Source organism: Peromyscus leucopus, chromosome 7, assembly GCF_004664715.2.
Source record: "Peromyscus leucopus breed LL Stock chromosome 7, UCI_PerLeu_2.1, whole genome shotgun sequence".
Classification (NCBI taxonomy): Eukaryota; Metazoa; Chordata; class Mammalia; order Rodentia; family Cricetidae; genus Peromyscus; species Peromyscus leucopus.
In genome coordinates, this window is record NC_051069.1 from 20,836,847 (window position 1) to 20,859,233 (window position 22,387).

General features: G+C 44.9%; 1 protein-coding gene across 2 annotated transcripts in view; it reads right to left on the minus strand.

Moving 5' to 3' along the window:
- Positions 1–3,740: 3,740 nt before the first annotated feature.
- Rdx (radixin) overlaps positions 3,741–22,387 on the minus strand; it is a 66,408-nt gene continuing 47,761 nt past the window's right edge. The window contains exons 15-16 of one of the 2 annotated variants that reach the window (XM_028864941.2): positions 6,586–6,678; positions 3,741–4,373 (exon numbers count right to left, since the gene is read on the minus strand). In XM_028864941.2, the coding sequence (XP_028720774.1) occupies positions 6,612–6,678 (67 nt within the window). In that variant the 3' untranslated portion in view covers positions 3,741–4,373; positions 6,586–6,611. The remainder of the gene's footprint in view (positions 4,374–6,585; positions 6,679–22,387) is intronic. The other variant, XM_028864942.2, reaches the window with a different exon arrangement.

Below are 22,387 nucleotides of genomic sequence, written 5' to 3' on the forward strand. Positions count from 1 at the left end.
ACCAGCCCAGGGATGACACCACCCACAATGGGCTGGGCCCTTGCCCATCAATCACTAAGAAAATGCCCTATCTGACTCATCTACAGCCTGGTCTTATGGAGGCGTTTTCTCAATTGAGGCTCCTTCGTCTTAGATGACTAGCTTGTGTCAAGCTGACAAATCGAGCCAGCACACCTTCACCAGACAGCCCCTGTGCTCACTGTTTCCCTGTGTGCACCTAGAAGAGGCTCTGTGGCTACTTCTGAGTATTGCATTAGGCAGGAGCGGAAAGTGTTAATCCAATGGAAACTGGTGAGGGGCCAAGCGCCCTGGAAAAGTGCCCAGGAAGAAGGGCAGCTGAGGCTGTGGGTGAGCACCGCAGGCAACTTAGGGAGCCTTGCAATAACGAAAACGGAGTGTGTGGCAAGGAAGACATTTCCACCAGAGCGGACCAGATTGCAGGGACGCTGGGAAATCGGGGAGTCTAGGTGTGAAGACCTGCAGAGGCTTGGCTGAGAAGCCATGTTGGGCTGCGACTCTGAAAGGCCTCGCTGGCTTGGCCTCTAGCAGCCATGATGGCCAAGTCTGGAGAAACATTTGGTTATGGTTGTCACCAAATCCAAAGGGGTGGGAAGGCATTTGAAGGAATTGTTGAGGGTCTGTTGAGTAAAATCATTCAGTAAAATCTGAAGAGTGCATGCAGATTAACTCCAGTTACATGAATTACAAATAGGTGAAATCTATTGGGGCTGATCCCCGTTTCCGGGAAGTGCACCCATCAGGGTGTCCCCTCTTGTGCTGATTCCTTGGACTTGTCCATTGTGAGGACTTGTCATGCTGATTCCTGTGAATGGTTGACTTCTATGATTCAGTGGGAAGCTCATATGCCCGCTTCCCCCATCCTTGCTCAACGGTCTGGTTACAGGTTTGTGTATCTGTGCACAGGGCTCTGTCTGCGGTTTTACTGAGGGAAAATGGGATTCTGTCCTTAAAGTGCCATTTCAGGATCGATGTCCAGCTGGCATCCACTTAGCCGATGTTCTACCCAGTCTGAAGTGAGTGTAACCCATAACCACTTGTTTGTCCCCAAGGCCATGGCTAGAAGAGGATATTGATTTCTAAGTTACTCATGCTGACCAAGGAATGTTCACCGGCCCCTTTAGCAAATGCCACCCAGCTGACTCAGCCTTGAGAACATTCAGTTCTTGTGGTGTCTGAGAAGAACAAGTACCACTCCTTCTCTCCGACAAGAGCTTCTGGGTCTTAGGTGCGGTCCCTACTGAAGGAGCCCTGGGCTCACCTAGAAATGTGCTATAAATTCAGAGGCCTGGGCCAGGCCTGTGGCCTGCTCTGAAAGAAAGTCTGAGAAAGGGGTCCAGCATTCTTCTTAGCCACCCTTCCCGGTGAGTCCGATGTACATTAAAGGAGAAACATGGGGCTGAGCGACAGAGCAAAAGATCAAGTAGGCGGTGGCTGGATGATCACCTCCAGCCTGACCGAAGCTCCTTGTTGGAGTGCAGACCTAGACTAGGGCAACAGGACTTCCTGTCTACCACTGAATCCCAAGAAAGCAGGCCCACCCTCCCTGTAGTCACCTGCGAGACCAAGAGATGGGAATCACTGTGGACTCTGTGCAGCCAGCCAGCTCCCCCAAAAGAAAACTTGAGAAGCAGGGTCCTCCACAAACTATCCAGTGAAAGACTCCATCTTCCAGGACAGAAATGCACAGCTCGCTGGGTGGTGGTGGCGCATGCCTTTGATCCCAGCGCTTGGGAGGCAGAGCCAGGTGGATCTCTGTGAGTTCGAGGCCAGCCTGGTCTACAGAGCGAGACTCAGGACAGGCACCAAAACTACACAGAGAAACCCTGTCTTGGAAAAACCAAAAAAAGAAAAGAGAGGAAGGAAGGGAGGGAGGGAGGAAGGGAGGGAGGGAGGGAGAGAGAGAGAGAGAGAGAGAGAGAGAGAGAGAGAGAGAGAGAGAGAGAGAGAGAGAAATGCAGAGATCATCCTAGGCGGGGGTGCCGAGTGCTCTTCCCATGTGGGTTCTCTGGGGAGAAGGAAGCCTCCCTACCCAGGTGCTCCTTTGGGTGCATGTGGGGTTGGTGGGAATTAGAAGTATCATCTTCTCCCCCTCTGCTGGTGACACTGCAGGGATGCTGTGTCACCAGCAGAGGGGTGCTGAGCCATCAACTTCCAGCCCATTTGTCCAAGAGTCAGAAAACCAGCCACCAGGGCAGGGGCGGTAGAGCGTGATGTGCTCCGTCTCTGCGCAGGGGCTGGACTCGAGAAGCTCTGACTTGCTTTGGCATCTGAACATAAACACTCTTAGTCCTCCTGTCTCCGTTGCCCATCTGTGCCAACCAGCCGCCTTCTGTGAATATTAAAAGTAGGTGACTTCTTTCCCTTTTCCAAGAAGACACATTACAGACAGAAAGTAAGTGTAGAAATGGAGGTACAGGACTCTTTCCCCTTCCATGCAGTCACCCCATTTTACAGCAGTGGGGTAAGAGGCCCCTTGCTGGCACAGCTGGCCCCAGGTCCAGGCACTAATTCACGGTGATTTCTAGCACAGTACACACGGCAGGCTGCGGTTACCACCCCCTGAGGAAATCCTAGGCCTCCCCACAGGATTGTCCCCTACCCCACCACAGCCATCCTTCTTCCGATGGCTTCTGCCTGTGCAAATCTCTAGCCCCAGCCAGGAAGGATCTGTTCAGAAAAGCAGTATGGCTGTGGAGGGCAGGCTCTCTTTGGAGTCTCTGGAGGATCTGCTAAGCGGGGGAATTAAGAACAGCTGTGAGGCACAGTCCTGCCTCCCTGCCAAGGTTCAGAACTCACAGCCTGGTGATTCCTAGTTGCTCCCAGCCCACCCCCTTCCCTTTTTGAAAATACACAAAGAGTAGCCGCCTTTCAAGTGCTCCAAACCTCTCCATGCCCCAGTACGTTCCAATCTGGGGCTCCATCATATCCTTGTCTTTTTTTTTTTTTTCTTTTGACTGAACCGTTGTGTGTGAATTTCTCTTTATGACCGACGAGAGGCCTACTGAGAAACATCAGCAAAGCAATTTGATAAGATACCACAGCAAAGCATATGATTATCTTTTAAGTTATAAAAAAGTCTGATAACAAAAGGCCTTAAGTGCATGAGAGGACAGTGTTAATAAACATTCCTTGGCAGCAGATAAACGATGTTGTGCTTGACAGATAAAGGACTGTCTGTTTATGTGCCCTCTGTATTGCCTTGGTACCTCTGAAAAACCACTGACCAACAAAAAAATTCTATCGTGGCATATTTTGTGTGGTTTTTATGAAAATCCTTAAAGTCTACCTTTGTGCCTGGCCAATACCTGTCACCTTCACCACGTCGCCGTGGCACAACATATTCCGAAGGTGACAGTGTGCAGTGTGACTCAGCTATCTGAACAAGCCACCCTAATGTCAGATGGCTGAGTCACATCGCAAACCGTCACCCAATGCTTTAGTCTTTGCACATTCAAACCTCCCTCAGCAAGGACCGGGGCCGCGGCATGAATTACTAATGCCGCATCATGTCCCAGCTCTGCTACCAAACGCTCCTCATCCTTTCTCCAAACGCTGCCTTGCTTCTTAGTGACGCTCACTGGGTGAAACCGGAGATGGTGAGAAACCCGGCTGGATCAGGTCGGTCCCGGCGGCGGTCAGCAGGGCCTGCTGGTGAAAGTGTGGCTGCCGCCACTGCCTGCCACCCAGGTGCAAAACGAAGTGAGAATCCAGGCTCCAGATGATGTTAGAATATATTTATTGCTACATTTATATACAAGTGTACAAACAGCCCAGACAGGAAGGGGATGTCGCAGCAGTGTCTGCAGATTCCACAGGAGTACACACTGAAGGAGATGCACGCCACCAAGTTTGCGCTCAGATAAAAGCCAAAGATAAGTCACAGATATTTTTTTAAAAAGTGAAAAAGTCTTGATAATTCTCCCCTTAGATTCCATCTTATGAGCTAGTCATGCAGGAAGAAAAAAAAAAAAGCGGGGTGGGGTGTGTGTGCTGGGGGATTTCCAGAAGTTGGTGCCTTCCAGCATCTGTTTGAGAAAATGGCATCTAAAAGTCGAGCTCAGCAGATGCTGGCTGGCTGAGGACCACAGGGTCTGCAGACATCCCAAGTCCTGGTCCATCTCCTGAGGGCTGTTCCTAGGAAAGACAGTGGAGAGGTCTAGGAAAGAATAACAGCAAGAAGAAGGCCAAGAGCAGGTGGGGGAATGGGACATCAGCAAGTGCCCTGGTTGATGAGCAAGAGTCTATCCAGTTGTCCAGGATACACCAGAGTTTTGGGGTGTATGCATTCAAGACACAGGGCTGTCTCAGTACATCCTTAGTCGAAAGCTCATCATGGGTCAGCCACCAGGGACCTGTACAGCCAGATGATGGGAAAGTCAGGAGACAGAGAAAAAAATTCAACATTACCAGGATGGGTTGCAAAGGGCATGGCCCTGAAAACTCGTGTTTAGCACTCGGGGAATGTTCCAGGGCTGTGCAGAGGATGGAATGCTGTGGAGGAAATGCCAGGAGGTGCAGACTGCTCTCTGACCTCAGAACAGCCGGAATTGTTTGGGGCCTCCAAAGAAATCACAACAGCAGGTTTGGGAACATTCTGACCCCAGAATCATGTTCTGGATGTAAAGCTGCAGTCTAAACACTGCCCATCACGTCACAGTCACAGACATTTCTGGTATGGAGAAGGAGGGGCTGAGGAGAGAACAGCCTGAGGCATGAGCTCACCTTACTGACACTAGCTCCATGAGGCACCCACCTCAGGCCCCCACACAGAGAAGCCTGAGATCAAATCAGATTCTGGCCTTTTAAGCAAAAATTAGCCCAGAGCCTTGCAGAGAAACCAAGGCCTGAATTTTGAGACCAGGAAGCCCATGATCCACCCTGTGCCAGCTGATTAGTCATTTGGCTGTGATCTGGTCCTGAGACTTTAGGGGGCCCCACCACTTAGCAAACCAGCCAGCTAGTTCCTGTCTGTGGCTTTGGATGTCACTTCTAAGTTCTTGCCAGCAGAATCTCACATGTAGGCAGGATGACAGTTCTGGAGAGAAGCCCCAGAGAACTAAGGCCTAAAGGACAACTAAGTGCTTTTCCAGTGACAATCAACTGCAGAGGCCTTAGCCTTTCCAAGGCTGACAGCTAGATGACATTTCAGACTCAGAGATGCAGTGACTGCCAGCTCCCTTGTTCCCTTCATGAATCCTTCTCGGGATAATTCAAAATCTGTCATTGGAGCTCGGCTGCTCTGGTGAGTCACACAGACACTTTTTCTTTTTCTGCTTCTGACAACAATGGCTTGGAGTCAGCCTCCCTCAAAGGAGGCACTCTGAAGAGCACAGGTATTAACAGGTGAAAACCACCAAGAAGGGAGGAGAACATTCTGCCGATTTTAATCTGGGGTTCTTGCTAATCAAACAAAAAAGGATAAATGGATTTCTGCTCTGGAAGACAAGGTTTCAAGATGAAAAGCCATGGAGAATATTGTTTGCAGCAACCTGTGAATGTTTAGAATGTGTTTCCAACAGAGATTTTTGTTCAAATACCAGGAATAAGAATAGCTGAATTCTATGAATTTACAGTCAGCCACACCCCTTTCCAAATGAGTGTGAACAGACACAGATGAGTGCACTGTGGCCTCCCAATTCACTTTCCAATTGGGACAGTTTCAGAGGTGTCTGAGAGTCTAGTGACCTGCACCTCACTTCAGAGAACCTAAAATTCAAGGCTAAGGAAGTCATTTTAAGCTTCCCCACCTTGTAAGAGCATATACCGACTGTTTTACCCACGAAAAGAAGTCTAGAAGACATCGCTAGGATGGACCCGTGTCCCATATCCCAGGATCTCTGCATCCATCACTGTAACTAGGCAGGTCAAAGCTTGGGAAGGTCTCCCGCAAAGTTTGGGGGGACCTCACCCTGGACCCATCACAGTCTCTAAGATAAACTTCAGTGCTGTGGTTTCATCTAGAACTGGGGTCACAATAGTCTTTGCCAAAGACATTAAGTAATTTTCTAACAATCTGTCATCATGATAAAAGAATCTTCAAAAATAGCCAGACCGAGGGAGGTGCACAATATTTTATTAATAAGGCTGATGAACCCGTTCTCTGATCTTCTGACTCCATGGGCATGTGCAGCCCTTCCTTGTTACCTACAGCCATGTGACTCTGACACCCCAGCACATCGAGAGTGTCACATCTGAGGGCACAATCTACCAGCCACCTCTCACTCATCCAGAGAGTCTCTCTGGATGGCCTACCTAAAGTAGCACTTACAATCAGTTGACCATGGTCACAGATAAAAATCTCATTTTCATAAACTTGAGCTGAGAGCAAAGTGGTTGCAGTGGAGGCCGGCGCCCTTGACTGGTAAAGAGCCTGGAAGACGTGGCCCCTTGAGAAGGTCAAGACGGGGCAGGATGGGGTGCCACAGTGCACTCGGCTCAGCTCCTTCTTCTGGACAGTAGAAGACCCTGGCCAGCAGGTACACAGGCAGAGGAGGCCCCCCCGGATCTGAGCAGGTCTCCGGGAAGCACGGGCTCACCCCAGCAGCTGCTGCCAGCTGGACTTACCTCACGAGGAGGGAGGCTTCATCCTGTTACATATGCTTTATGCTGCTTTGGCAGGAGCGCATCTGGAACAGTGCATACAGTTTGGGTCCCCACCTTTTGAAAGAGAGACCAAGAGGTTAGAAAACATGAAAGTAGAGGAGCACAGGAAGAGGGAGCAGGGGTCTCAGACAGCAGGCTCAGCAGTTTAGAGGCTAGGAAATCTTTCTCAGCTTAGACTGTCAGAGGACCAACTGGGGAACTCAGCAGCTAGCCTGCTCTCCTTTCTAGCTCTCCTTAAAGTTCACCTTTGAAACTCCACTGGTTGAACATGGAGAGAAGAATACCTCGGATTCCTTTGAGGCAGATGCCAGAGGGTTCACTAAGAGCTGAGGAACTCTCCCCAGAGAGTTTCACATCAATCACGGCTCTAAAGCCATAACACACCAGAACTTCATCAGTGGCTGTCCTTGGCCAACTGGGTAACTAAGGATGACCTTGAACTCCTCATCTTCCTGTCTCCACCTCTTAAGGGCTTGGGGTAGAGGTGTGGTTTCATGTGGCGCTGGGGATGGAACCCAGGGCTTCCTGCAAGCTAGTCAATCACCCCTAACAACTGAGCTACATCCCCAGCCTGGATTTTCTAGATTATTTTACAATCTCTCCTGTGATCTAGGAACTGCCTGTGTCCTTCAGGTAACAACCAGCCCAGTGGGCCTAAAAGGTTTTGTGGTGCCTACTTTGAAGTCGAGAGTTGCTATCTCCGAATGAGCAAGAATTCTCAACGTATTGTCTCCTGGTAGGCTGGGGCATGTGAAAAGAAACAGTACAACATCCTCATAGCTGCACTGTCCTTGGCCACAGGGATCAGTTTGGGCCACGGTGTCTTCCTCATTATAGTCAACTGCCATACTTAGATACAGACCAAAATCAAGGTGAAGGTTAACCCAACAAAGAAGCATCTTGCACTGGCCACACCTACTCATCAGACAACTCCAAAGTGTCTCACGGTATCTGCTGCACCAGTCAGCGAAGCAATTAGAAACAGAAGGCTGTCTCTTAAGTGAGCTGTGTATCAAAAGGCACCTGTACAGGTGTGTGTGTGTGTGGGGGGGTTCCCTATAAATTGCAGTACCAAGAGGCACCTGTGAGGGGCTGTCTCCCTAAAAACTACAGTACCAAAAGGCATCTATGGGGGGGGGGGGGGCTTTCTATAAACTGCAATACCAAGAGGCACCTGCAGGGGGGCTCTTTCTATAAACTGCAGTACCAAGAGGCACCTGTGAGGGGCTGTCTCCCTAAAAACTACAGTACCAAAAGGCACCTGGGGGGGGGCTGTCTTTCTATAAACTGCAATACCAAGAGGCACCTGCAGGGGCTGTCTTTCTATAAACTGCAATACCAAGAGGCACCTGCAGGGGCTGTCTTTCTATAAACTGCAGTACCAAGAGGCACCTGCAGGGGGGCTGTCTTTCTATAAACTGCAATACCAAGAGGCACCTGCAGGGGGCTCTTTCTATAAACTGCAGTACCAAGAGGCACCTGCAGGGGGGCTGTCTTTCTATAAACTGCAGTACCAAGAGGCACCTGCAGGGGGGCTGTCTTTCTATAAACTGCAGTACCAAGAGGTACCTGCAGGGGCTGTCTCCCTATAAACTACAGTACCAAAAGGCACCTATAAGGGGGGGGGGGGGGCTGTCTTTATAAACTGCAGTACCAAGAGGCACCTGCAGGGGGCTGTCTCCCTATAAATTGCAGTGGATGGTGGTTCCGCAGCCAGGTTATTGAACCCATAATGAAAAACTGAACCCTTATAGTAAAATATAAAATACTCCAACTTTATCAAATCTACCAAAATAAAAAGACAGAAATAATGAGAGCTACTAACAGTTTATTAATCTTTCATTGATTCTTGAGCTTGTTAAACTGGGCAGAATTCATTAGAAAATGATTTAAAAAAATTGAGACTTGAGGACATCTTCAGGGGACTTCAAGCATTTGGAGGATGCTAATGGCTAACTGGTCAGAGCGGGCACTCTGGTCCGGAATGCCCTTTCAAATGTATGTCTGGCTGTGCTGTTTGCTTTGGTTGACAGTTCTGTGCTTTCCATCTTTAATCACTGTTGAAGGAGGCTTAGACTGATGAAGAGACAAGAGGGAAGGAAAGCAAAGGCGGGAAGAGAACGGCTTCACGTGTGTGTTAACGTTTAGACAGAGGAGGACAGGGAGTGAAGAGGAAAAAAGCACAAGACAAGCGCTGATAAAGGAAGCCCAGGGCGAGAGAGAAGAAATTCCCAAGATTGCCAGCAGGTGGCGCTGTTAGATTACGCTTCTTTGAAGGATGCATCCTCTGCAGGGGAGAGGGTGGAACATACTGACCAGATAGGCAGGATAGTCACAGGTGTCTCAGGACTTGTGGAGCACCGGCCATAGCTAGGACATACGTTATATCACGTTATTTCAAACACATACATTTTCTTTAACGATATATATCTGTTCGTTTAGTTCAGAAGATTAACCAAAAATTCTTGAACGGTTATCTCACTATGTACATGAATTACATGGAGTAAGTTTGAAACCCTCTTTTGTATTTTGTAAATGAACCTCTTGGCAAAATATGAATAAGACTTATAAAAGGAATTTCCATTAGTCCGGTAAAGGTCATGTCCCCAAACCTAGGAACGTTAGAAACATTGATCTCAAGCAAAATGAGATGCCGCCAACATTCAGCACTGGATTGGAAACGCCATCCAATAAGCAGAAGAATGGAAATTATAAATGCTGGAAGGATTAGAACTGTCACCGCTGCAGAAAACTCAGAATGCCCCGAAGAACCGGCAAATCATTAGAAACCCCGGGGGTTCAGCAATACTAGTAAGGCCGGCAGACAAACACTAGTTTCATTTCTCCACCCTAGCCCCGAATATTTTCAGTGACAACCATTAAAAGATCGTGAGATAAGACGATTAATAAACCTAACAAGAAGATATATGTTCTTACTGTAACAATTTAAACAACTTTACCTAACCACATGATGGAAGATCATGCCAATAAATGGAGATGATGCCATTGTTATTAGGAGTCTCTGATATTGTAAATGTTTCCCATTGAAAACTTTTTCATCATAAAACAAACTAATGCTGAGATTTATACAGAAGCGTGGGGTCCTACAGAGGAGCTTCTCATCAGAATAACATGGAGAAACTTCAGAAGTAAACTACACAAGAGATAAAGGCCTGTTCAATGAAGACAGGATGGTACTGACCAGTGACAGGCCTGTTGATGACTGGACAACACAGTGAGCTGGGAAAAGAACAGTAATTGCAACCAGAAGGGAGAGCATGAAAAACCTTTCCGCACGAGGAGGAGCCCAGCCAGCATAGCCTCTTGAAGCAAGGAGAGGACATGGCACCCCCTCCACAGGCCATCCACCCCATCCACACCGCCTGGGAACCATGCACCAGGTGCCAGGCATGGCCTCCTCAACCAAGCCCACCTGCAGCTCCCAGGAATTTTGCCCCTGGAGGGGACCATATTTCACCTCCTAGGAGGCTGCCTAAGTCACTCCAGGACTTCCTGCACCAGCCTCAAGGGCAGAGGGTGAGAGGTGGGGGGGGGCTTTCAACCCTCCTACGTCTCAGTCCTCTCCTGACACTGAAAACCACCTCCCCTCAAAGAAGCAAGAGGGAAAAGAGCCAACAAACTACTCCAGATGTGCGGTATAGGAACAAATATGGACATCCAAGACAGCCTGCCTCCCCAATAAGGTCCCTAATCCCATAATAATGACACCTAACAAGAGTGACCTGGAAGAACTACCACACCAAGAAGTGAAAAGAATGACTCTAACAATACTCACTCAAGCCACGGGGGGGGGGGGGGGGGGGGGGGGAGATAAGGATGTCAATCCAAGATATGAAAATAGGAGACATAAAGAAAATTACTGAAGAAAACCCAACTGAATTGATGCTGGTAATAAAAAATTCAATAAGCCAAATAAAAACCTCAGTGGAAAGCCTGAGTAATAGAATGGATCATGCTGTAAACAGAATCCAGGCAGGAAGATGAGGTCCATCAGTCAGCAAAGGTCAATGTCCTTCAGGTGACTCTGAAGGCATGTTGGTTTAAGTCAATGCTAAAAGGTTTTCAAAGGGCAGGACATGCCCTTTATTACAACAACGCAAACCTCCCCTGTGACCACAGCAGAATTCCTGACAGCTGAGAACTCCACACCCCTGACCATTTGTGGTTCAGTCCTCCTCAGATGCAGGGTCTCACTGTGGGGCCTTGGCTAGTCCGGGCTTTATTATGTAAAACAGACTAGCCTCAAACAAAAGGCACTCTTCCAACCTCCAAGCTCCACCTCCCAAGTATGGGATACATCCAAGGTTTGTGCATTCTGCCTGGCTATGGATTCTTAAATCTGACAAACCAGTTTGTGGACTAAGTAAATCTAATCTATGGTCCCACCAATTTTGCTTCTAACAGTGATTTAAGCTTTTCATCTTCTTCTTTTCCCTCTGTTGCTCCCAAATCTAAAGCCTCCCTAGCAATGAAAACTACACGAAACGTGGATGTAAACATCAATGAAGCCATATCGGAATTCAGGCTTGCTCCTTTACACACCACCCATGCTAGCTAGTCACGCATGTGACACTTGGTGCGTGAAGGCAAAAACCTCATCTTCACATAAACAATTTGTCAAGCTGGGTATGGGGGTTCACTCCTGTAATCCCAGCACTCAGGAAGCAGGGTAAGAGCACCATGAGTTCAAGACCACCCACCCTAGGTTACATAGTGAGCCCTGTCTCAAACAGAGATATTTCCCAATCCTTGCTCTAATTGGATAACTATTATCTACAAATCTAAACACATCTCTAGTGATTTTCTCTTAGTAGTTTTCATTTCAATTCCACAAGTAAAAATGCTATTGTTTAATAGAAACATAAAGGTAAATTAGATCCTTGTTCATCTGCAGACACAGGACATGTGTAAAATATTACACTGTTTTTTTTTTTTTCCTTTTCAAATATCCTAATAAGGACCAAACTAACTGAGATAATCACACTGAGTTCTGAGAGCTAGTTTAGTGTTTTCCTCTTACACATAGACCTTCGCCCCTTAGCTACAGGCAACTAGAGTCCTGCTTCAAGCCACAGTTGACCTCACTTCTCACTGCCCACTGGGCTTCCTCCCTCCCTTGATCTCTTCTTCCCTCTAGTTCCAACCTCGGGATCTTCTCCAGCCTGAATTCGGTGCCAATGCCCCAATTCCTGCTGAGTCCTGAAACACTCAACACCTCTGAGTAACACTGACTCAACTCAGCGCAAGCCTCTTTCTCTTCACGTCTCCAATTTTATTTTTTCTATAGGTTTTTTTTTTATAACTTGAAAAAGAATTTCATACAGAAGTAGTGTATTCACATCATTTCCATTCCTCCTCCTCCTGCAGGCTTCTCCTGTGTCCAGCTCCCTTCCTCTCAAATTCATGGCCTCTTCTTTAATTACTGTTACATAGGTACATATACATGCATACACATAATCTGCTGAGCACATTTAGTGTTGCTTACATGTATATGTATAGGCCTGACCATTTTGGGGGGGATAACCAACCTATCCTTGGCTCATCCTTGGAACAAACTGATTCTCCCACTCTCAATAGCCATTAATCGCCTATAGCTCCTCACCTAAATTAAAGCCACCTCTTGGGGGTATATGCTTCTTTTGATTTGGGCAGGCTTGCAGAGACAATCAAAAGATGCATTCTCTCCCTGCAAGGGCCAATCAACTATCTCAGTCTGCACTGAAGCCACATTCACCTCATCTTGAAGATGAACCAGCTGAGTCGAAGCCCAGTTTTCCATTGATGGGTGTAATTTTCAGTCACTACCCTGTTATGTTTAAACTGAGAATTTATTCAACTTGGCTTCTACATTAATGGATATACTTACTTGGAGGTATGCAGACAAGACAGGCCTACAAGAGCATTCAAGCATGTCTTGTCACTTTAATATAGAATGGCCTTGACAGGTATATAGACATAGGAGATGTGGATATACATACTTCCTACTGCAATGCAAACCAAAGTCCAAATATAGATAGACTGCCATGATGGTTGTCTTTGGACAAACTACTGCATTAACTAAGTAGAATAGCTCACCAACTTCAAGCCGCCTGCAGTATTCCTGACATATTTCTGTGGATTAGGCAGAGGTGCCCCTTCCTCCAGGCAGGAGCATCCCCGTGCAAGGCTCATTAAGTACTGGACCAACAACACTTGTATCTCTGAGTCAGTGTATTCGCTTTCATCCCTCAAACTTCTACTGAAATGATGCGGGCCTAGCTCTGGGAATAACGTGGTCTCCAAGGCCAAACTGCTCAGTGGACATGTAGCCTAAACCCCATGAACTACGAAAGATGTGGTCTGGCCCCTTTACAACTTCGGATACCACTCCACTGTTCTCCTCTGACTTGGTTCGGCCCTCGGTCCTAACCCTCCCCTTCTTCTCCTGAAGCAGTTCAGCCGGTTCTTGCCGGTCTTCGCTGTGATATTCTCTTCCTGGAACACTTTCAGGCAAGACCGCGGTTTACTGCGGTCCCATGGGAGGGTATCTTGCTGGGCTTGAGAAGCTTTTTCAAAAACTTGTGAAATAAGGGGCAGATTTCACACAAATTTACATCTTACCTTCCATCTACTAACTACTTTGTTGAAATAATCACACGCAGTTCTGAGAATTTAGCATACTTCTCCTCCAGACATGCTGAGACTGCCTGGGATGATTAGCCTGCCTTGAGTTGTGTGTGACCTCACTTCTCAAGGGCCTCCTTCCCTCTGATCCTAGCTGCCCTACTGCGGTTTCTGGAAGCCTTTCTGACTTATCTTGTTAGATCTAAAGGTACAGCTATGCTGGGGCTCCTGTGTCTGAGGAACCAGGTGTGCCCCAGAGCCAGCACACGAGAGCCCTGGACAGACAGTTCTGGCTAGCCCCCGGGTGCCCACCCTCCTGATCCAAGTGAAGGAAAGGGAGGAGTTCTCTTTCTTCAAGTGACAATTTATACACCACCTCTTCATGGGGGTGCTCATGACCTTCTGAACCCTGATTATCACCCCCAAAGTTTTACCCAACTTAGCCCTTTCATAGGTTAAGTGGAAATAAAAGTGCTTTTATAGGTCAAGGATGATTGAATATTGGCCGTTTCACACAATCTAGTACTGAAATGTGTAGCAATTTAATGTTGCTTACTGATGTCTTTTGCTTTTCCTACAGAAAGTCAGTTTATTAGGCCAAGGGCTTATGTCACTATGTCGTCTTGAATGGCTAGTATACAGGGTCTGGAAGGTTCTTGGCACTAAAATATTTGAATAAAGACATTGACATTCTCTCCCCACCGAAGACCTTTCTTTAGCAGTTCAATAGCTCTGTCTTTGAGGCCTGCAAACAGGTCACAGCTCTAACTTTACAACCATAACCTAAGATAGCCCACCACTGCTTACAACCATAACCTAAGATAGCCCACCACTGCTTACAACCATAACCTAAGATAGCCCACCACTGCTTACAACCATAACCTAAGATAGCCACCACTGCTTACAACCATAACCTAAGATAGCCCACCACTGCTTACAACCATAACCTAAGATAGCCCACCACTGCTTACAACCATAACCTAAGATAGCCCACCACTACTTACAACCATAACCTAAGATAGCCCACCATTACTTACAACCATAACCTAAGATAGCCCACCACTACTTAGCACTGCCCTTTACCCAGTTCCAGAGGCGGACTTATGTCCCCAGATTCAACCCCTGCTCACATAGCTGATGCCCTTGGTTCCAACAATGGGGACTGCTGAGGAGCGTCACATACTCTGATGCCTGTGTGCAAACTGCCATGGAGACCAGCTCTCCACACCCACCAGTATTGCTTGGCCTCAGGGCAGAGGGAGCATCCATAGTCTAGCTGACTGCAGCAAGAGGCTGACTGTATCTATCGGCCTGATGCTCATCTGGACTCTTCTGCTTCCTCCTGACCATGCTGTTCTAACTCATCTAGGAGTCGTCAGGGCCTTATCATTAGTAAGTGTTACCACACCAGAACAGGTGAGGGAACTGAATCACTTAAGTGCTGCATCGAACATATTTGCCCCAAAGGGTAATTGCCACTTTACTGGAGAGAAGCCTGTGATTTTGGTAAGAGTGCCAGGTGGAGCTCATGCTGGAGTGAACCTTGGGGATGGTACAGGACTCTGCTGGAAAGAGCACTCCTCTGTTCTTTGAGACTTAAGGACCACATGGAGCAGTGGTTCTCAACCTTCCTTGTGCTGTAACCCTTTAATATGCTTTCTCATGTTGTGGTGACCCCAACTATAAATTATTTTGTTGCTACTTTATAACTGTAATCTTCCCAGTTATAAACTGTAATGTAACTATCTGATATGCGACCCCTGTGAAAGGATCGTTCAACCCCCAAAGGGCTGCAACCCACAGGTTGAGAATAGCTGACATGGAGGTCTGTGAGGACACCTTCCAGAAGACACGGTACACGGTGGTCATCTAATCCAGTGCTCGTTTCCAGCGACTGTGTCCCATGCCAGTGTGATCACAAGTCCTGACAGTCCCCCCTTTCTTATGGCCCTGGAGCTCAGGGAGTCAGCCCTCCGTGTAAGGCTTGTGCTCTTCCCTCCACTGTGCTCCCCAACTTGGCCACACTGTGGTGCTCTCTCCAAGGCTCTGGCCCAAGCCCACTTTCTCTTCTTGCATCCCCCCACCCCCACCCCCGGGATTCTATCAGGGCCCAAACTGCACATCAACCTATTTCCCCTCATGACTTTCCTGTGTCACGTGCTGCCTTCTGAATTTCAGTCTGGCATACTTCCATATGAATGGAATGCATGTAAGTTTCTTTTATCTCTTGTGCTTATAGAAATTTCCAGAATGAATTGCCCAAAGATGCTGCAGCCAGTAAGTAACTGTAGCTGTGTGCTCTGAGATAATCACCACCGGGTCATGTCTTGATGATTATGACCCTTCACAATGACCCGAAGAAGTTGGCTTTTTAGTCCCTAGAAACCTGTTTGATGGACATCTTCTCAGATACATCATTAGGGGTATCTGAGAACACAGAATTACTGTCCTACGCACCATACTGAGGGAACGGCTTTTCAACTACAAGCAAGAGTTGAAAAGTACATGAATATTAGCCAGCGTTAGCCAGAAGTTCTGAAGTCAAAGTTATACATACCTGATTCTAGAAAAATACTCTGACACAGGCAATCTGACTCAAAACTATGAACTAGAAAATCAGAATTACAATATAGCACAGTGTTAGGCTTGGGATGAGAACCCAGAATCTTAAATTCTAGTTCACCAAAAACATTACCACAGAAAGCCACAGAGCAGGAAGGGTCCTAAGAGTCCCCAAACAAGTCACTTGGAAAACAAGCAGAAGAAAAAGAGCATGGCTACATTCAGCAAAACTGAGAACAGACTACATCCAGGTATGCCTCTCCTCCACGGGGCCACAGCCTCCCTGCGGGCTAGCTACAGAACACAACTCTAGGCTTTCTTTAACCTCTGCACTTTTTAGTTATGTATTACATTGCAACATGAATTGTCAAAGCCACCATTTGCCCTTGAATCAAGCCGATGTACCCTGGCACCGTTTCCCAGCTTGCACATACTCCTGGCAGCATCCTATCGTCAGTGCAGGGTGACTCACATTTCCCACTTACTTTTTCCTGTCTACATACTAGCCGCTGGGAATGGCACTCTTCCGTCTTGTCTTCTTTTTAGCAGTGTCTTCAGCAAAGCCTACTTTCCCTAAGTCAGGCACAGTGGCCTGTAATCCCAGCATTTGGGATAACAGCCCTGAAACTGAACTGATAGGATACAAGTTCAAGGGAGGGAGAGCCTGTCTTAAATAAATAAAAATCCTAAAACTTTGTTCCTTAAAACAAACAACAAACCAACAACCTGTGGCAGCAGCATGTGTACAGCACCAACTACTTCAGAGATTACAGCAGGCTAGTCAATGTACAGGGGGCGGAAGCCAGCCTGGGGAACACATCAAGATCTTAAAATTAATAAAAACATGGGTTGTTTTTGTTTTTGTAAAAAAAAAAAAAAGAAAGAAAGAAAAACCAGAGCCCTAGGTAATGGCAACAAAAAAATACACCAAACTTCATCAAAATCTTTTATGCATCAAAAAACATTAACAAAAGTGAGAAAGAAATTCATAGGATGGAAGAAAGTATTTGCTACTCATATTTGTTATGGGATTAAAATTCTAACTCTCACCGAATGTAGTTGTATACATCATTAATCCTAGCATTTGAGGGGCAGAAGTAGGCAGACCTTTGGGAGTTTAAGGCTAGCCTGGTCTATATAGTGAGTTCCAGGACAGCCAGGGCTATGTAGAGACTCTGTCTCAGAAAAACCAAAAACTAAATCCTGAGATAATATATAACTTGAATACTAAATATAAAGAACTCTTTTAAAAAACCTAATTCAACCACAAATAAATTAAAATGGACAAATGCAAATGAATATGCCCCAAAGGAGTTACACAAATGGCCCTAAGTACATGAAGAGATAGATGCTCAATGTTTTCTCATTTATAAAATTTTTTAAAAAACAACGTAAATCAGAACCACAATTAGTTACGACTACATTGTCAGGAAAGTAAAAGGAGGTATCCAGAAGATAACAATTGTCAGCAAGGATGGAGTAACCTGGAACCCAGGTGCACTCCAGTACGAACGGGTACAGCTGACATGGAAAATATGACAGTTTTTCAAAAAATTAACAATAGGATTACCTGATCCAGCAAATCCATTTAGGGAGTCTGACATATTTTCATACCAAAGTTACAGGACCATTCGTAAAAATGTGGAAATGGTAGAATAGAATGGTAAAAAATGTGGACACAACCAACTGACCAATACATGGATAAAACGTGATGAACAGTGGAGCATCTATTCAACCTTAACAAAAAAAAAGCATTAAAATGTGAATATTATATTAAGTGAAATGTACTAAGTGAAGTATGCCAGACAGAAATGGACAGATACCATATGGTTTACTCTGATGAGGTGCCTAGAAACCCCAGAGTTCAGAAACAGAAAGTACCAAAAGTAGCCACCAAGGACCAGGAAGAGAGCTGTCCTTCAACAGGTACAGTTTCCACCAAGGACCAGGAAGAAAGCTGTCCTTCAACAGGAACAGTTTCCACCATGGACCAGGAAGAAAGCTGTCCTTCAATGGATACAGCTTCCACCATGGACCAGGTAGAGAACTGTCCTTCAACGGGTACAGTTTCCACCATGGACCGGGAAGAAAGCTGTCCTTCAACGAGTACTGCTTCAGTGTAGATGAAGATGCTCTGGAGATGGATGCTGGTGATGGGTGCACAACAATGACAATGTGGGGCTACCACGCTGTACCCTTGAAGTGATTAAAATAACAAGCTCATCTTACACAAAGTTTATCACAAAACAAACCCATAAATAATCAACCAAAAACTCTAACTCCATCAAACTCCCACTTAATGCACATACCTCTGACTATGCTACTTGACTGAGTATAAAGTGAACCTTCTTATAGTTACAGACTTAAAATCAGGAGCTTCATCTTTAGGGTATCTTTATTAACCAACATTTAAAGCTTGACCCATGAAATGGACACTGTAATGTACCAGAGAGGACACTGCAATGTATCAGAGAACAAGATTCCCTGGGGACTACACTGTTGTGGGTAACACCACACCCATTACTCATTATCCTGGCTGCTCACTTTCCTGCTACCGACCTTCCTTATGTCTCATTCTCATCATTGTACAACTATCTTTTAGCTAATGCATTCAGAACTTAAAAAACTATATAAATGGAATGATGGTATAAAAGATTCAAATGCTACACTTGAGTTTCATAGGTTTTTAGTATGAATAAAAGAAATGGGAGGAGGAAGATACTCTTAGGATCCTAAGAAATGCATGTTTCTAGGTCTATGAATATACAAACTGAGAAAATGAAAAGGTTATACATATTGTAACAGTGTAAGAAGAATGTCACAATTCACATTTAATCAGAAAAGCTTCCAAGTCACCTGAACATCCCCAAATCCTAACAGCATGCTTGCTACTAAGCATAAGACACAAAGCAAAAGCCAGTTCCACTAGGTTTTTAGGAACCAATGACATGATAAGCATAAAACCCCAAATTTCAAATTAAAGAAAAACGAACAATTAGGACAGGGGAATAAACTTCAAAGATGGGAGTAACCAGGTTAGCTGTAAGTATGGAGGAAATCGAGGCATACAAAATAGCACAAAGCAACAATATGGCACTGACATTTTCAAAGTAAACTGATAATGTAACTGAGAAATGCAAACTGATGTAAGAATTAAGGTAAATTAATATTTCAAGTCTTGTATTTGAAGGGCCATGGTCATTCTTATCTTGCTTCAAGTCCACAAATATAGCAGGCAATTAATAAACATTTCTGATTAAATGAAGGTTACTAAATAAAAATGCAGAACGAGTACTCAGGAGCACCACAGACACAAAGGTGACCTATATGGGGCTTTCTTAGTCATAGACTTTACCTTAAAGTTCTATATGAGATCAAGTTAACACTTCAATGCTTGAGGCAGTGTGTATATAAGCATGAAGGAAATACTTCAGCCCTTGGGTGATGTATGTAACAAGGAAAATGTCATGCTTAAGGGAGTGTGTACAAGCCTGCGTCAGAATACTTGATTTGCAGAGCTGAAGGGGTCAAAGGGCAGACAAGACAGGAGCCACAGCCCTTTCCACCAGGAAATGGCAGTTCTTACATTCCTGAAAGATGGGATCATTACTAAGAGGTAAGTCTAAAGAAAATAGGAGTTGAAAGTATTTATCTGAAAAGCCAAGGTTGAAAACCCAAACATGCCCATGTTTCGGCTGATTTATGGTGTAGAAGCAAGAGTGCCGATGGTCTGATTATTTGGCATGGGGAGTAGACAGGGGTGGCATTTAGTCTAGGCTGGCTTTGAACCATGGTGTACCCAAGGGTGATTTTGAACTCTTGATTCTCCTGCCTCCACCTCTAGAATTCTGAGATCACAGGTGTGGATCACTACCCCTAGCTTTTGGACATTTTTATGATGTAACCAAAATATACAAAGTCCACTCAACTTCCAAGATGTATGAAAAGAGTACCACCCTATGTGACAGGCCACATTTGCCTCACTGGTCAGTAAATTAACTCAAATTTAATAATCACTTATATTTTAGTTCAAGTTTTAACTTTCAAAAAAAGATGAATTTTTATTGGGCACATATACTTGTGGGTTTAATGTTTATCCTTTTGCTTCTTAAAACATTCCAAATCTATAAGGTGATGAAAATTAGAAAAAAAAAATGGGAATTACTCCAAACCACAACACTAATGCCAAGCCATTTTTCTACACATAATAAAGAAAAACTCCAATAGAATGTTAAGTTTAAAAGCAATAATTCCAGTTTAAAAAAACTCTCTAGATAAAAAGTAGAACATTCTATAAAAATGTCTTTGCTTTTCAAGATCAGAGAAATGACTACCTACTCTTAAAGACAGAAAAAGTAACAATTCTTGGCTTTTAAAAGGTTCAGAGGAGAGCTGTTCCTCTTTTATTTAAGAATATTCACTAAGTATTAGTGAGAGACTATCTAAAAGGCAATCTACGTTCACAGTGGACTGCTATGATACAGTTTTAGGAAGACTAACGGTACTTAGCCTAGAATACAAAGAATACCACAATTTTAACAGTGAGAGGAATCATCAAGAGTGAAGCTTATCTTCCTCAGGAAAAAGAAAATGGACAGTGTAAACAAAGCAATGTCTGGAAATCCCAAATCACCTTCAGATGTCATGAGTCTAAAAGTCACTGTGATCTCTACAATGTAAAAGGGGGATAAAGAGAAGTCTAGGAGGATTCAAATTTTTTTCCTAAGATCAAATAGTTCATGGCTCAAATTATAATTTCAAGAAATGTATGAGAAAACCGTGTTAAATAACAACAGTGGACCTCAAAGGCATGAGCTTTTGTCACTTTATTGTTAACCAATGAATATTAACCAAAATTAGAGATGTAATTGTAATTTACTTGTACAACATGAAATTATGCTAATGGGAAATTATCAAATACTCATTAGTGTGTTTTTACATTGCTATATGAACATGTGCTCTCAACTGCTAAACGTTATAATTGGTTTAATCTCTATGAAAACCCATATTGCAAATGGCTGTTCCTTTAGAAAAATCCGTACAGCTTTAAAAATGGATTAAACCCATTTTAATACTAATCTACAAATAGACTATTAACAGCAAATATAACTGGTAGCCTCTCAACACTGTCACAACTGGTGCAGCAATGATAACGTACACAATGCAGAGGGGAAATCCATAGGCAGTCAATTCTTCTAGCAATGAGGACTATTGCTCTAGCGCTTTGGGAAAGTGAATGCTCACGTTTCAAAGTGGAGCAGTAAGGCCTACCACCTCTCCCTCTCATGTATGGGAAGCAGAAACGTTCCCTCAACAATGATGGTGAGCATGTGCACGACCACTGTACAACAGCCACTTCAAGGTTTACCAGTTGTCCTTTGTCCTACAGAGTCCAAAAATATATTAAGCAAGGCCTTTCCTTTTCATAATATCTGCCCAAATTATTCCTTTTAAAGTCAGCAAAATCAGACACAAGTTTAATCTACTGTGCATGAAAACTGCTTAATAAAATGGCAATTGTAATAGATAAATGTAAGTTTGAGTGCATAATACCAAATGGAACGTAGCTGAACCACACAGAGAAAACAAGGCTTTCTGTATCTTCAAACTCAGGTGCTTCATGATCTAAGACTATAAGAGCATCTTTCTAGCTGGAAAGACTTCAATAAGACATAATTGAAATAGATTTGTTTTTAGAGACTACAAATAAAATAGGCAGTGATTCAGAAACCAAATACGCTAAAATGATGTACCTATCCCACCAAGAACAAAGGATGAGAATCCTTCCCATGCTGCAAAGGCGATGTCTTTCTCATAAAGGGCCACTCCACTTCCTCAGACACAGAACACCCCTCAGGAAACAGCATACCAGTGAGAACACACAATCTGAACACACATCAGAGCCCCACGAATCAACAAAAAGGCAGTTAAACATTAGCACTGGAATCTCCAAGTATATTCAATGAAGGACATGATTGAGACTGCCCACGGATGACAGACACCAGTGTACACACACTGAGTGTGAACAGTCATCACAGGTATAGAGTGAGGTAGTATTACTTTTCTTGGAACTGATGCTATCATCTGCTGCCCTTGCTCAAAGGCCCAGGTTTGTTTGTTTGTTTTTAACAATTAAAATCAGTTATCATCAACAGTATCTTCTATTAGACATGTGGCTCTAAATCAACCTAATAACAAACCTTGAATTTTTTTTCAGATACCACTTACTCGCAGGCAGTGTTTCATCAATAATTCTCCTAGGAGTGCTGCCTGCTGGGTCCATCTCTGAGGTGGCAGGCAAGTAAAGCCACCCAAGGATTACAGGACATGATCCACCAGTCACTAGAGCTGGCATGACAACTGTACTTGAGTAAATGGAAAGCCAACGCCCAATAATGTGATGAAGGGATTTCTACAATAATTAACCACCTCTGTATACCATGCTGTTCAACGTTCTCATCGCCTCATGATGCAGTCTCCCACAAGGGCCGCTGTCTCATCTACCTGGATCTGTTTACCCCAACACCTCATTTTAAATACCTCCAGTAAGTGATCTGTATGACATCAGAATTATGGC